This window comes from Podarcis tiliguerta, assembly GCF_965153285.1.
Source record: "Podarcis tiliguerta genome assembly, chromosome: 6".
Classification (NCBI taxonomy): Eukaryota; Metazoa; Chordata; class Lepidosauria; order Squamata; family Lacertidae; genus Podarcis; species Podarcis tiliguerta.
The window spans coordinates 1,680,238-1,693,896 of NC_139539.1; the positions used below are offsets into that span (position 1 = coordinate 1,680,238).

At 50.2% G+C, this 13,659-nt stretch overlaps 1 protein-coding gene across 1 annotated transcript in view; it reads left to right on the forward strand.

The window, feature by feature from the left end:
- CTNNBL1 (catenin beta like 1) overlaps nt 1–13,659 on the forward strand; it is a 96,379-nt gene that overhangs the window by 40,707 nt on the left and 42,013 nt on the right. Inside the window, exons 8-10 of the mRNA XM_083447438.1 lie at nt 1,298–1,370; nt 1,675–1,733; nt 2,977–3,125. Coding sequence (XP_083303564.1) covers nt 1,298–1,370; nt 1,675–1,733; nt 2,977–3,125 — 281 coding nt within the window. The remainder of the gene's footprint in view (nt 1–1,297; nt 1,371–1,674; nt 1,734–2,976; nt 3,126–13,659) is intronic.

The window sequence follows — 13,659 nt, forward strand, 5'->3', positions numbered from 1 at the left end:
ATCCTCATAAGGCATTGTTTCCAGGCCTTTGACCATTTTGGTTGCCCTCCTCTGTACACGTTCTAGTTTGTCAGTGTCCTTCTTGAACTGTGGTGCCCAGAACTGGACACAGTACTCCAGGTGAGGTCTGACCAGAGCAGAATACAGTGGCACTATAACTTCCCTTGATCTAGATGCTATACTCCTATTGATGCAGCCCAGAATTGCATTGGCTTTTTTAGCTGCCGCGTCACACTGTTGGCTCATGTTAAGTTTGTGGTCAACCAAGACTCCTAGATCCTTTTCACATGTACTGCTCTCAAGCCAGGTGTCACCCATCTTGTATTTGTGCCTCAATGTCTTAGAAACTGGGGCATCTAGAAATAGCAATGCAGCTCCTCTATTTCGAGGCACCACCATCGCCTCACCACCTTTAAAATTCCCAGTCCTCGGTGCAGGATCCACACCCTTTCCCCTCTTCCATCCCACACTGGAGGGTTCCGCTGGGCTTGATGAAATGTGACCAGGTGGCAGAGGCATCCCAGTATAGAGGAGGGTCATTAATGGGGAGCTTGCCTTGTTGTTGGGCAGTGATCTGGGGACCTTCCCAGGGTTCTCCTCCCTGTTTGGAGAAAGGGAGAGTAAGAGGCACCATGATAGAATCTGATAAAATCATGCATGGCATGGACAAAGTGGCTCGGGAAAGGTTTCCCTCCCTCTCCCATGACACAAGAACTCATGGATGTCCAGTGAAGCTGAATTTTGGAAGGTTCAGGACAGACAAGAAGAAGAAGAGTTTGGATTTGATACCCCGCTTTATCACTACCAGAAGGAGTCTCAAAGCGGCTAACATTCTCCTTTCCCTTCCTTCTCCACAACAAACACTCTGTGAGGTGAGTGGGACTGAGAGAGTTCAGAGAAGTGTGACTGGCCCAAGGTCACCCAGCAGCTGCATGTGGAGGAGCCGAGACGCGAACCCGGTTCCCCAGGTTATGAGACTACCACTCTTAACCACTACACCGCACTGACAAAAGAAAGTCCTCCTTCACACAGTTAAGCGGTGGAACTCCCTCCCACAGGAGGCAGCCATGGCCACCAACCTAGAAGGATTTAAGAGAGGATTAGACAAATTCACAGAGGAAATTCCTGGAAGCCACAGGAAGGCTGAGTGCTCTCGTGCTCAGATTTCCCACGGGCACCTAGTTGGCCTCTGTGAGAGAGCAGGATGCTGGACTTCCTGGGCCACTGGCCTGATCTAGCAGATGCTCTCCTGACGCTCTCACCTGACGGGATTTCTCTGCTCTGACTCTTCCAACAGGCAAAGATGCCCTTTGACGCCAACAAGCTCTACTGCAGCGAAGTCCTGGCCATCCTCCTCCAGAATAAGGACGGTGAGAGAGCTGACCTCGGCGGATTGGTATTCTGCTGGGCTGCGCCTCTGGCTTGTTTCAGATCATGACAGCTTCCGCACTCGCTCACTCTCCCTCTCTGTTTCCCTCCCCATCGGTGCCTCGCCCCTCCTGCCTTTGGCTTCCCCTTCCTTCTGCTCACTCTCTGTCTCCTTCCCTCCTCTTTCTCTCCGCAGCTTCTGTACTCTGTCAAGCCATATTGATTTTGTTTGCTGATATATCGGTGTTAGATGGCTGTAAAATCTGACAGTTGGCTTCATTCTCCCCCCTCCCTCTCTTCCTGTAGACAACAGGGAATTGCTCGGGGAACTGGATGGAATCGATGTGCTGCTTCAGCAGTTATCTGTGAGTAATTCGCTGCCATCTTCCCTGCCATTGGGAGCCCCAGAGCCAGGCTTTTAGAACCGGGGAGGAAGGGCAGGAGCAGAGAGCAGCTCCCGGCAGCGGCAGAGGCAGGTGCTTCACAGCATATATGCGCTTCCAGGCGCATGCCTGCCATCCTGAGAGGGGGCACAGCCCCACTTGCTTGCTGCCAGCTTGGATGACTTTAAAAGAACCATAGAATTGTAGAGTTGGAAGGGGTCTAGTCCAACCTCCCGGGGCATTCATGGAGAATTTGGTCACCAGGGGCTCCTTGCCATTACTTGCTTTATTTATTTCATTGCATTTATAAAGGTAAAGGGGCCCCTGACCATTAGGTCCAGTCATGGGTGACTCTGGGGTTGCGGCGCTCATCTCGCTTTCTTGGCCAAGGGAGCCGGCGTACAGCTTCCAGGTCATGTGGCCAGCATGACTAAGCCGCTTCTGGCAAACCAGAGCAGCGCACGGAAACGCTGTTTACCTTCCCGCCAGAGCGGTACCTATTGATCTACTCGCACTTTGACGTGCTTTCAAAGTGCTAGGTTGGCAGGAGCAGGGACCGAGCAACAGGAGCTCACCCCGTCGCAGGGATTCGAACCGCCGACCTTCTGATCAGCAAGTCCTAGGCTCTGTGGTTTAACCCACAGCACCACCCATGTCCCCTTTTCTCCGAAGAGTTCAAGGTGGTGCAGACATGGGCCTCCCCCTCTTCATTTAATCCCCACAATGACCCTGCGAGGTAGGCTAGGCTGAGAGAGGCAGTGAGTAGCCCCCAAGGTCACACCTAGGAAGCTTTATGGCTGAGTGGTGGAGATTTGAACCCTGGCCTCCCAGGTCCTAGTCTGATACTATTACACCACCCTCACTGCCACCCACCCACTCATGGCTGCTCCAGGAAGCCTCCATGATCCCCTGTTTCGGCCATCGTGTCAGCGCAGAATGCCTTTTAAAAAAAACTTCCTGCATGCAGGTTGTTAAGGAACCTCCTTGCAGTGCTGGCGATGAGCAGACCCAGCCCCACCTCCCAGTGTGAGCTGGATATGACCTTCTGGGTCCCCTGCCTATGTCTTCCTGTGCTGCCCTAGTTTATTTTCCTCACTGCACTTGGATGTCAGTAATTAGGGGGCGCACACATACAGCTGATATTTATGAGATTGTTTTAGGGGGTGTTGCTTTTTGAGGAGGGACGAGGCAGACAATAAAGCCTTCCGGCTTCCTCCCCACGCAGGTGTTCAAGCGCCACAACCCTGGTGCGGCAGAAGAGCAGGAGATGATGGAGAACCTCTTTGACTCCCTTTGCTCCTCGCTGATGCTGAGCTCCAACCGGGACCGTTTCCTGAAGGGAGAGGGGCTGCAGCTGATGAACCTCATGCTCAGGTGAAAACTGGCGGACAGGAGACATGGTGCCTGGCCCCTTGTGGCAGCGAGACCTTCCTCCCCACAACTCCTCCCCCCCCCCCAATATATCTAGGAGTTGGGTATTAGTACTAGTATTATATTCGTTTCGATCCCTTCTTTTTCCCTGACCGGGGACTCAAGGCTGCTCACAGCTAAAACAGAAACAGATAAAAACATAGTGGGCCGAAAACAATAATTTAAAAACAATAAAACCTTAACAGTATGTGATGTGCCTGTGTATATATGCCCTGTTAGAATATACAGACCATTACAATAAAAACAGCAAAGGACCAGGCCTTTTGTTAAAAACAGAAGCCTGTTGGAACAAGAAAGCCTTCAGCTCCCAGCAAAAGGACTATCTTCTCTAGGCAGGGAGTTCCAAAGTTTCCTGATAGCAGCCACCACCGAGAAGGCCCCGTTCCACATCCCCACCAAGTGTGCCTGTGAAGGTGGCAGGGCTGAGAAAAGGGCCTTTGCCAAAGATCTCAAAACCTGAGCAGATTCATACGGAATATTACGGTTCTTCAGAAAGCCTGGACCTAAGCCGTATAGGGCTTTATAGGTCAGGACCAGCACTTTGAATTGTGCTGGAAACTGACCAATAGCTGGTGGCGCTCTTATGACAAGGAGGATATCTTGAAAAGAGGATTAGACATCTGCATGGAGGAGAGGGCGATGGAGAGGCCGACTAGCCAGGATGGGATGCTGGATGCTTCTGAATACCAGCTGCCAGAAGCCACAGGAAGGGAGAGTTGCTTTTGAGCTCCAATCCTACTTGTGCATTTCGTGTTGGGCCATCTGGTTGTCCACTGTGAGGACAGGATGCTGGACTAGGTGGGCCATTGGCCTCATGCAGCAGATGTTCTTCTTAAGTACTAGACTGAAGGCCTGTATGGCACCCTGAGGTGTTGATGGTGGTCACTGAAGGCTGCAGGCCCATTTGGAGACGCCTCCCTCTGCCGCTGGCTCCTGCTCTCCCAGAGATGTTTTCACATACAGCAGCAAAGGCATCTGTGCAAACGGCTTGTGCTTTGGGGTGGGGGGGGTGGGGGGTGGCGTACTGGACTGAAGGCACCCCACACGTGCCTGTATTCGGAGCCTCACGGTGTCTGTGAGGGAGGTGGGTCTGAATGGCAGCCCACTTCCTCTCGGCGTACACAAGACACACACTTCTCACGTTAGACTTCTTTGTCTTTTGCATGTCCAAAATTCACAGCTGGAATCAAAGTGCTGCCAACCAGGCTTTGTGCTGGAGGCTTTTGCTGGCCGCTCAATCATTGTTTCTTGCCAGTCCCACGAGTGGCTGTGGACAGACATTCTGTGGAGGTAGATAAAAAGCTCTGTCTCCCTTTTTCTCCCCCCTTCTGTTAACCCTGCTAAGAGTGAGCTTTTTTTAATGAAACAGCTTCTGGACCCTCCTCCCGTTTTTTGTTCCCCCTTGCGTGCCCGAGTCCCAGCCTCGATGCCTTCCCCCCTCTAGCATCCATCTCTCCTTGCCCGTCCCCAAACCGCGCCCTGCCCAGGGCTTCCTGCCTGCCTGCCCGCCTGCTCGCTCGCTTTCCCTGGGTGGGCTGAGCGGCGCGGAGAGGCGGCTGGCAAGTGCTGGCTGGCAAGAAATGATCTATTCCTGCAGACTAAGGCTGGTAATGTGCAACGGCAGCAGCAGCAGCAGGGAACTGAATAAATAACCAGGAACGTGGATTATTATTCAGACCGGAGTGCTGAGTTTTCTTAAGGCTAATTAAAGCAAAGCTGCAAAGCTCTGAAACCCTGAACAAGAGGCAGGCTTCTCTTCTCTTCTCTCTCTCTCTCCCCCCCCCCCTCCGCCTCCTGGATTTCCCGTCCTTTTCTCCTCTGAACGCTAAGCTTGCACGGCTAGCCTTGCAGAACTAATCACCTGGAGTCCTTGAGCCATATGGGTGGGACCTTGCATTTTAATTTTTAATTTTTTTTTTTAATGGCTTCCCTTCCTTTTTGGGTGGAGTGGGGAGGGGGCTGTGCTGTTCGCCACCCTTCTCTTCCCTGGTACTAGCTGGCAAATAACAACAAGGAGAAAATGTCTCCCTGGACGCAGCTGCATTTAAAAGGAGCTCTGAAGGGCAAAGCGTAAATAAACCAGCAGCCCCATCTGTTGCTGCTGCTGCTGTAGCAGCACCTCTGCCTCCACCATAGAATGGGGTGGGACGTCTCTTTCCCTGATAAGGATGGCTAGGCATGGGGGGGGGGGGTCGTGCACAACCCAAAATGTGCAGCCCTTTCCCATTGCTGTATTCGTGAGCCTTCAGATGGCACAGCATCACGGCCTCCAAATACTAAAGGCCAGGGCAGAGCCAACATGGTGCCTCCATATGCTGTAGATTACAGCTGCATCATACTTGGCTGGGACTGACTGCAGTTGTAGCCCACAGAATCTGGACCAGATTAATGCAGTGTGGCGTACTTGGGGTTGCCCTTGAAGACGACTCTTGAAACTTCCAGCTGGTCCAAGATGCAGCGGTCCGATTCTTGGCTGGGTTGCCTTCAGAACCCCTGTAGCTCTGGTTCTGAGGCAGCGGCATTGGCTGCCAGTTCGTTGCCCCGTTCACTTCAAGGCACTCGCTCTAGTGTTCAAAGCCCTAAGGGGCTAGGCCCCAGGTACCCTAGAGACCGCCTCCTTCCCTGCAAACCCTCTCGGGTGTTGAGATCAGCAGAGAGAGCCCCATTGTTAGTTCCAGCTCCCTCAGAAGTTTGGGGAGGGGTTAGTCTGGAAAGGCATTCTCTGTGCCAGTCCCTAAATTGTGGCGCTCCATTCCCACAGAGCTGCATCTGGCTTCTTCACTCTACAGCTTTTGGTGACTGCTGAAGATGCACCTCTACTTGTGCCTTGGACACCTGAGATGTGTGTTTTCAGGACCTACCCTTTTCCTGTAATCTGTTTCATTGTAAATCTGGATTTTAAATGGTTGTGACCTGTCCTGGACCTGGTGATGAAGGGCAGATCATCATCATCATCATCATCATGGTATAACTTGACCCAACCTCACCTCCTCCTCAAACTCCACTAGCTTCAATGAGAGGCTTTGCCACTGGCTAGAGGTGAACCTGGTGCAGCAAAATGTGAGAACCTGGACTTTAAATCTTCCATGTTCTAGAGGGGAAGGAATTAAACTCCAGCATATATCCTTCCCTTCATGCCGGAGGAACGGTCCATAGGTTAGTGGTGAAATGCATGCTTTGCACACAGAAGGGCTCAGGTTAAATCGCTGGCGTCTCCAGCGGAAAGCATCTTTGGCCGCTGGTCATGGGCAGGAACCATTTCTAGATGGCCTAGGAGAGCTCCTCTCGCTTGGAGAAGACAGCTTGATGAGTCTGACTCTACACAAGAACATAAGAGCCCTGCTGGATCAGGCTGGGGCATCCTGTTCCCACAGTGGCTAATTCACAGGCAGGATTCAAGCACAAGGACACCCCCCTCAAAGTGGTTTCCAGCAACTGGTATTGCTGGAATACCAGTTCCACTGGTTTTACTAACATCTAGAGTGCACTGAGGTTGCTTGTTTCAGTGGCAAGAAAGCAGTGTTTTCTGGAGTGAATGTGTATCATGTGAACTGAAGGGGGGCGGGGCAGTTAGGAGTGCCTCATCCGTATGGAGATGGGGCACGTTCCCTCCGTGAAGGGCAAGGGGAGGCCGCTGGAAGGAGCTGCATCCTTTTTGGTCCAAATGTGAAGAGTCTGCATGGGTGGGATTCCTGTTTGCTTATTCAGCAAGGGACGTGGGGAGGGCCTTTGCCCTCGGACCACCTTCCTGTAAATTGGATGTGTCCCACGTGAGGAGGAGGAGAGAAGGCCAGGCCAGGGAGGAGGCGAGATTGCTTGCTTGCATGTGTGCACTCCGCTCCATCAGTGGGGAGCGTATTTGCCTTGGCTGCAAATGAGCAAATGCAGTTTGCAAGTTGGTGGCCTCCAACTGGAGGTTTAGAAATGTCACATCCAATTAAGGTCTCTCCCCAAGCACAATTCAATTTCTTTCTCCAGATTGGGAGCTGCCTGAGGCTTCCAGGAGAGAAAGTGAGGTGTCCTTCTGAGGCTTGCACAGAGAGAGAGAGAGAGAGAATCGCATTGTCAAGTGCCTTGGGAGCATTGGCACGAGACTTATTACACCCCGTCTTGTGTGGAGGAGAAACCCTCCTTCTCTCAAGCAGCTGCCTGGGAAGGCCTCACCCTGTATTTATAGCAAGCAGGGAATGAGCTTGTCTTGACTTTTAAGTGCCAGGAAACACATAGGGGAAATGGAGACACATATTGAGTGTGGGGGAGAAGGTTCGTAAAGCTTTTCTCAGCGGGGTGGGGAGGCTCTCTTGCAAAGCCATTTATGGTGGCTTCCCTTGACCACCTTTCCTGGCTGCAAGAGGGCTGTGGGCCCAGTCAGGAATAACGCATGAAAGTCAGGAGTGCGTTTGCATGCAGAACGCACTGCAGCAGCCCCTGCAAAAATATTTCATTACGTCTCTTGTTTTCATGTCACATCAGCTCCTTGGAAACCCGAAAATTAATGTGTATCTACTGAAATTTCCTTTCAGCACAGCCTCACGCTGTGTTTATCTAGCAGAATCAGAGCCTCGCGCCACTGTTTCCTAATGCGCACCCTTCTGCAAACATCCTGCGATAACAGTCCTTCGGTGGAGTGACTTTGGCTTCTGGTACCCTGCCTTGGGGGAGTTTCTTGGGGTCTTTTGTTTTCCTTCCTGACAGGGACAAGGAAGGGAGTTGCCTGATGGGCAGGGTTTGACAGCAGTGCTTCTGAAGACCACTTGCTGGAGGCCACAGGAGGGGAGGGGCTGCTCTTGTGGTCGAATCCTGCTTGTGGGTTTCCCATAATGGGCATCTGGTTGGCCACTGGGAGAAGAGGAGGCTGGATGAGAGAGGCCACTGGCTTAACTTAGTAAGCTCTTCATATGTTCTTGGTCATTTGGCACCAATGCCCTGTGGGTGCTTCTGAAGTCATTCTTCTATAGATTACCAGGATTTCAAGGTATCTGGGGAGGGAAGGAGGGGTTGGACCCGGCAGCTGCCATTCTCACTTCTCTAATTCTGGAGGTTAGACTGCCACACAGGGGCTGCCCTTGACTCCTAGCAGCTGTAGAGCATGTAGCATACAGTCCGCCAAGAGTGGTTTCTGGGTGCTTTTTGAAGCGCTCTTTGGACGGCCTCCTTCCTGGAACCCTCCGCCACCATCGCCACCCCTGTGACTGTCCTCTTCTCCATCTTGGAGACTGACCCACCTCCACTCTCCTGCTTGCACAACTTGTGACTCGCCAAGCCAAAGCTTTGCTTGGTGACCTGCTGGGTGCTTACTATATCACCACCCCTATTTCTTTCAGTTTTGGACATGTACCAAAGCCAGGAGGTTTTTTGAGCCTTCGCATGAGTTGTGCTTGGCCTGGTGGGTTTCCAGTGCCAGGAAGTTGTCAGTGCAATGAGTTTGTTCCTGGTCTTTTTAAGGTCCAGGTCAGTCGCTCGTTTGGTGAGGCTCCCAGGCTGTGGTGTCTGAATTAGTTCTCACCCAAGAGAGATTTCAATAAGCCCAAGATGAGACTAAGATAAACTGCTTGCCCTCTAGTAGAATAAATATTTCAAATAAAATCAACCTGAGACAGTCCAGTCAAACAGCTATTGATCTCTACAAGCCTGAACTTAAACCCAATGAATATTCCAGAGATCAGCTCCCTGCAACCTGCCTAAATGCTGATCAATATGCAATTACTTCCCCCGAAAAAGGAGTCCTGAAGTTCTCCAGCCAAAACCTGAACTTTATTTTTTAGCCTTTTATTATTGCCGCTTGCAAGGTGAAGGAGAGCTGGAAGTGGCAAGGGAAGGAGAGGGAGGAGGAGGAGGTGAGTGGATTACTTTCCACAGCAGGCTCCTTCCTGTAAGCGCTCTGTGCTGCCCTGCTGAGCACTCAAAGGGGTAGCCTGTGAAATGGGTTCGTCTTACAGTGACGTTCTATCCAAGCATCAACTCACTTGGCCCGCTCCACCGTACAAGGCGCAGATGTCTTGGGTAGCTTTCTGTATTGCTTTACATTGTGCACCCCTTTGAGACATCTTGTGAAAAGGGGTGTAGAAGTATTCTTAATAGATGAATCAGGGCAGGCTTCTAATAAAGCAGCTGGGCAATATGGTTGCACATTTAAGTTGCAAGAATTTACCTCTCGGTTTACCTCTTGGTGTTAAGATCTCAGAATTGGCATCACCTACATTGAAGAATTTTTGTTGGGATAAAATGGAGGCATGGAGTGTGACGTGCGTGTGCCGCCTTGAGCGCCTTCTCTAGGGTGCAGTTGTGATTGGTTGCTTGGATGGGTGGCCGTCTGCCAGGGATTCTTTAACTGTGATTTCTGCGTTGCAGGAGGTTGGACTAGATGACCCTTGGGTCCCTTCCAACCATAGCTGCCAACTTTTCCCTTTTCTTGTGAGGAATCCTATTCGGAATAAGGGAATTTCCCTTTAAAAAAGGAAAAGATTGACAGCTATGCTTCATATGATTCTGCAGACCTGCAGTCTAATGCATACCCCATGTGCCATCATATTTTGCAATTCCCTGCCCCTCTTTTGCATCATTTGCGTCACTGGCTGTGAAACATGCGACAGAAAGACACTCTGGGCATGGGCAAGTTGGACGGCACCTTGTGGAAGGGCAGTTGTGGTGGAATTAATCCTGAAGCTACTGCTCTTTGCCGCTGCCATGTGCGCAATCTTGACCCTGCTCCTCTTCCTCCTTAGGCCTTCTTGGCTTCCCTGGAGGCTTCCCTACACAGCACAGGGCAAACAGGATGCCTGATGTCTGCCTCTGGCAACGCAGCCCTGTGTTCTGGGATCAAGGAGGCAAGGAATGACCCTCCTTGGCTGGGCCCAGCGTGAGGCTGTGCTGGCCTTTTTAGCGTCGTGCTGGAAGGAGTTGGCTTTGACTTGCAAGAAGCTGCCAAGATTTGTTCACCCTCTTTCTTCCCTTCCTCTCATCTGCTCATGTTCCAATTCAAGCATCTTGGTGGCTGTTCTTCTCTTTTGGTTTTGCTTTAGGATTTTTGTTTCTCCAAATCGGACGCCCGCCCCCGAACAAATTGGGAGTTATGCTTTGCTGAATGGAGCTGTGTCGGCAATCAAACGCCCGCTTCCTTGCATTCTCTTTGTTGGCATGAATTTCAAACATACGTCCGCGGTGGCATTTTGCAGCAGCATTTTGCGAAGGGCCTGTTTCATTCCCTGCTGCTGGCAACAGCCATGGAAAAAGGCAGAAAATCCTGGCTGATTTGCTTACTGGTGTTCTGCATTCACAGGCCAAAATGAGGGCTGAGTTCCAGCTTTGCTCTTGAACACAGGGAAGAAAAACACACATACACCTAAAATAATTAAGTTGGTTGCTGGTAAACCATTGTGGATTGCTGGGTTCTGTGGGTGTGAGAGGATGGCATCCTATAAAGGGCCACTTCACATATTGCATGCTTTAAGCGTACGTTTGAAACGAAAATGTGAAACGGAATTGAGCAGGTGTAAGAGCCTGAATGCGGCTTCTTCCTTTCCTCTGTTCCCCGTTTCTGCTTCCTTGCACACACATGTAGCTGCCATACAAGAAATATGAAACATTATTAGCGGATCAATATGGCTATGAGTAGGGAGTGCTCCCCCCCCCTTTGACATATCCATTGCGCCTCATCCCTCTTGCTAGTTACAGCTGTAAGAGGGGAGACCCAGTCCCCATGCACGAAAGGTCAATAAAACAACAAGAACACCTTGTGCGAAATAAATTTGCACTCTTGTTTCAAGTTTGGGAATTAGACTGTAATCGTGGCTGACTTCCATCCTCCCCCGTACTGGGGATACAGCTTACAGGAATATCTCTTGGCTTCAGAAAGGGAGGTTGTGTGCAGTTGACAATCCAGGTTCTCTCGGAAGGTTAGCCTAGCCTTCCCTGACCTTGTGCCTTCCAGATTCCGGCTAGGGCTGATGGGAGTTGTAGACCAAGCCATCTGGATCGGGTAGCAGGTTGAGAAAAGCTGGAGTAGTGTACAAAATCGAGCTTTGGAATTGAAAGGGTTCCAACTCAGGCACTGAGATGGTTGGGGGCTATTCTGGTTTTCCATATACACAGTTGTGCTTGGAACTGGGAGAGATTGGTCCCGCCTCCATCATGTGGTTGTTGTGCAGGCTTGGTCTAGTCACTCTCTCAGCTTCCGTTTCCACATCTGTGAAATGGGTAGAGCATTGATCCGCCCTATGGTTGCAAGCACAATGAAGACTGTAAAGCACTAAGTAATAATAATAATTTATTATTTATACCCCGCCCATCTGGCTGGGTTTCTCCAGCCACTCTGGGCGGCTTCCAACAGAATATTAAAATACAGTGGTCTGTTAAACATTAAAAGCTTCCTTAAACAGGGCTGCATTCAGATGTCTTCTTAAAGTCTGGTAGTTGTTTTACTCTTTGACATCTGGTGGGAGGCATTCCACAGGGCGGGTGCCACTACCGAGAGAGCCCTCTGCCTGGTTCCCTGTAACTTGGCTTCTTGCAGCGAGGGAACCGCCAGAAGGCCCTCGGAGCTGGACCTCAGTGTCCAGGCTGAACGATGGGGGTGGAGACGCTCCTTCAGGTATACTGGACCAAGACCGTTTAGGGCTTTAAAGGTCAGCACCAACACTTTGAATTGTGCTCAGAAACGTACTGGGAGCCAGTGTAGGTCTTTCAAGACCGGTGTTATATGGTCTCGGCGGCTGCTCCCAGTTGCCAGTCTAGCTGCTGCATTCTGGATTAGTTGTAGTTTCCGGGTCACCTTCAAAGGTAGCCCCACGTAGAGCGCATTGCAGTAGTCCAAGCGGGAGATAACCAGAGCATGCACCACTCTGGCAAGACCGTCTGAGGCAGGTAGGGTCTCATCCTGCGTACCAGATGGAGCTGGTAGACTGCTGCCCTGGACACAGAATTGACCTGCGCCTCCATGGACAGCTGTGAGTCCAAAATGACTCCCAGGCTGCACACCTGGTCCTACAGGGGCACAGTTACCCCATTCAGGACCAGGGAGTCCTCCACACCTGCCTGCCTCCTGTCCGCCCAAAACAGTACTTCTGTCTTGTCAGGGTTCAATCTCAATCTGTTAGCCGCCATCCATCCTCCAAATTGAAAGTGCCAAATGATGATCAGTAGTGTTTTTAAACAGAGGTTGGGTGGTCATCTGTCAGGGATTCTTCAGCTGTGAACTCTGCATTGCAGGGGGTTGAACTTGCTTGCTCTTGGACAAAAATACCGAAATGGTGACAAAACTGATTATTAAGATAGAACCAGTGAGAAAGGAAACAGAAGCGGTGGAGGTCTTGATGCAAGGGCTGGAGGAAATTTTTTAGAAAATTGGAAATTGTGATTGATATGAAGAAATACCAGGAGACACTAAGGGCATATATGGATGGCATGGGAGGTGGGCAGGAAATATGTGGGAATGCCTTGGTGGCTGAAATGAGGCAGAAATTACAGCCTCTGAGACTAAGAGGAGACTGTGAGGAAGGTGAGCAGGATTTTAAATCAGACTTAACTGATAGTCGCCTTCCAGTGAAATTTAAATATGCCAAAGTTAGGGAAAAGAATGGGAAACATTTATTGTATATGTGCAAAATAATGTAAATAAATTGATACATTGGCAGGCTCAGATTACACACTTGCAATCAGCAAAATGTGGATAAAATAAGAAGAAGAAGAATTGACGAAGTACAGTGGTACCTCAGGTTACATACGCTTCAGGTTACATACGCTTCAGGTTACATATCCTTCAGGTTACAGGCTCCGCTAACCCAGAAATAGTACCTCGGGTTAAGAACTTTGCTTCAGGATGAGAACAGAAATCGTGCTCTGGCACCGCGGCGGCAGCAGGAGGCCCCATTAGCTAAAGAGGTGCTTCAGGTTAAGAACAGTTTCGGGTTAAGAATGGACCTCCAGAACAAATTAAGTACTTAACCTGAGGTACCACTGTATGCGTAAGGAAATGCAGAAGAATTTTGTTAGAATCAGAAGAAGAACTGATGAAGTATGTGTATGAAAATGCAGAATTTTGTTAATATAAGAAACCAGAAGAGAGAATGGAGAGAAGTCATGAGGTCTAAAGAACATCAAAGATAAGGTTTTGAAATGTTTTTGGGGATGGGGGGGCATTTTTGTTTTTGTTTTTTTGTGGTTAATTGTGGAAATTAACTTGGAAAAAACCAAAAAAAATATTTACCAAAAAAAAGAACTTGATTGATCTTGGGGGATCCTTTCCGACTTGCAGATTTCTGATTCTAACTGTGTGAAAGGCTTTTAAGTGGATTGGTTTCTTGCCTACTGAGGTGCAAGCAGGTTTCTCATTCATTGGTGCTTACTTATGCGGTGGACCTAAAAGAGCAAGTGTGCCCTTTTGCAGTTGGTGCAAGAGGAAAGGAGGCAGAGAAGTTCCCTGTGTCTCAGTGGCCACCCCAAAGCAGAGAGTGCTCCCATCCTCTCTCTTCTGCGGACT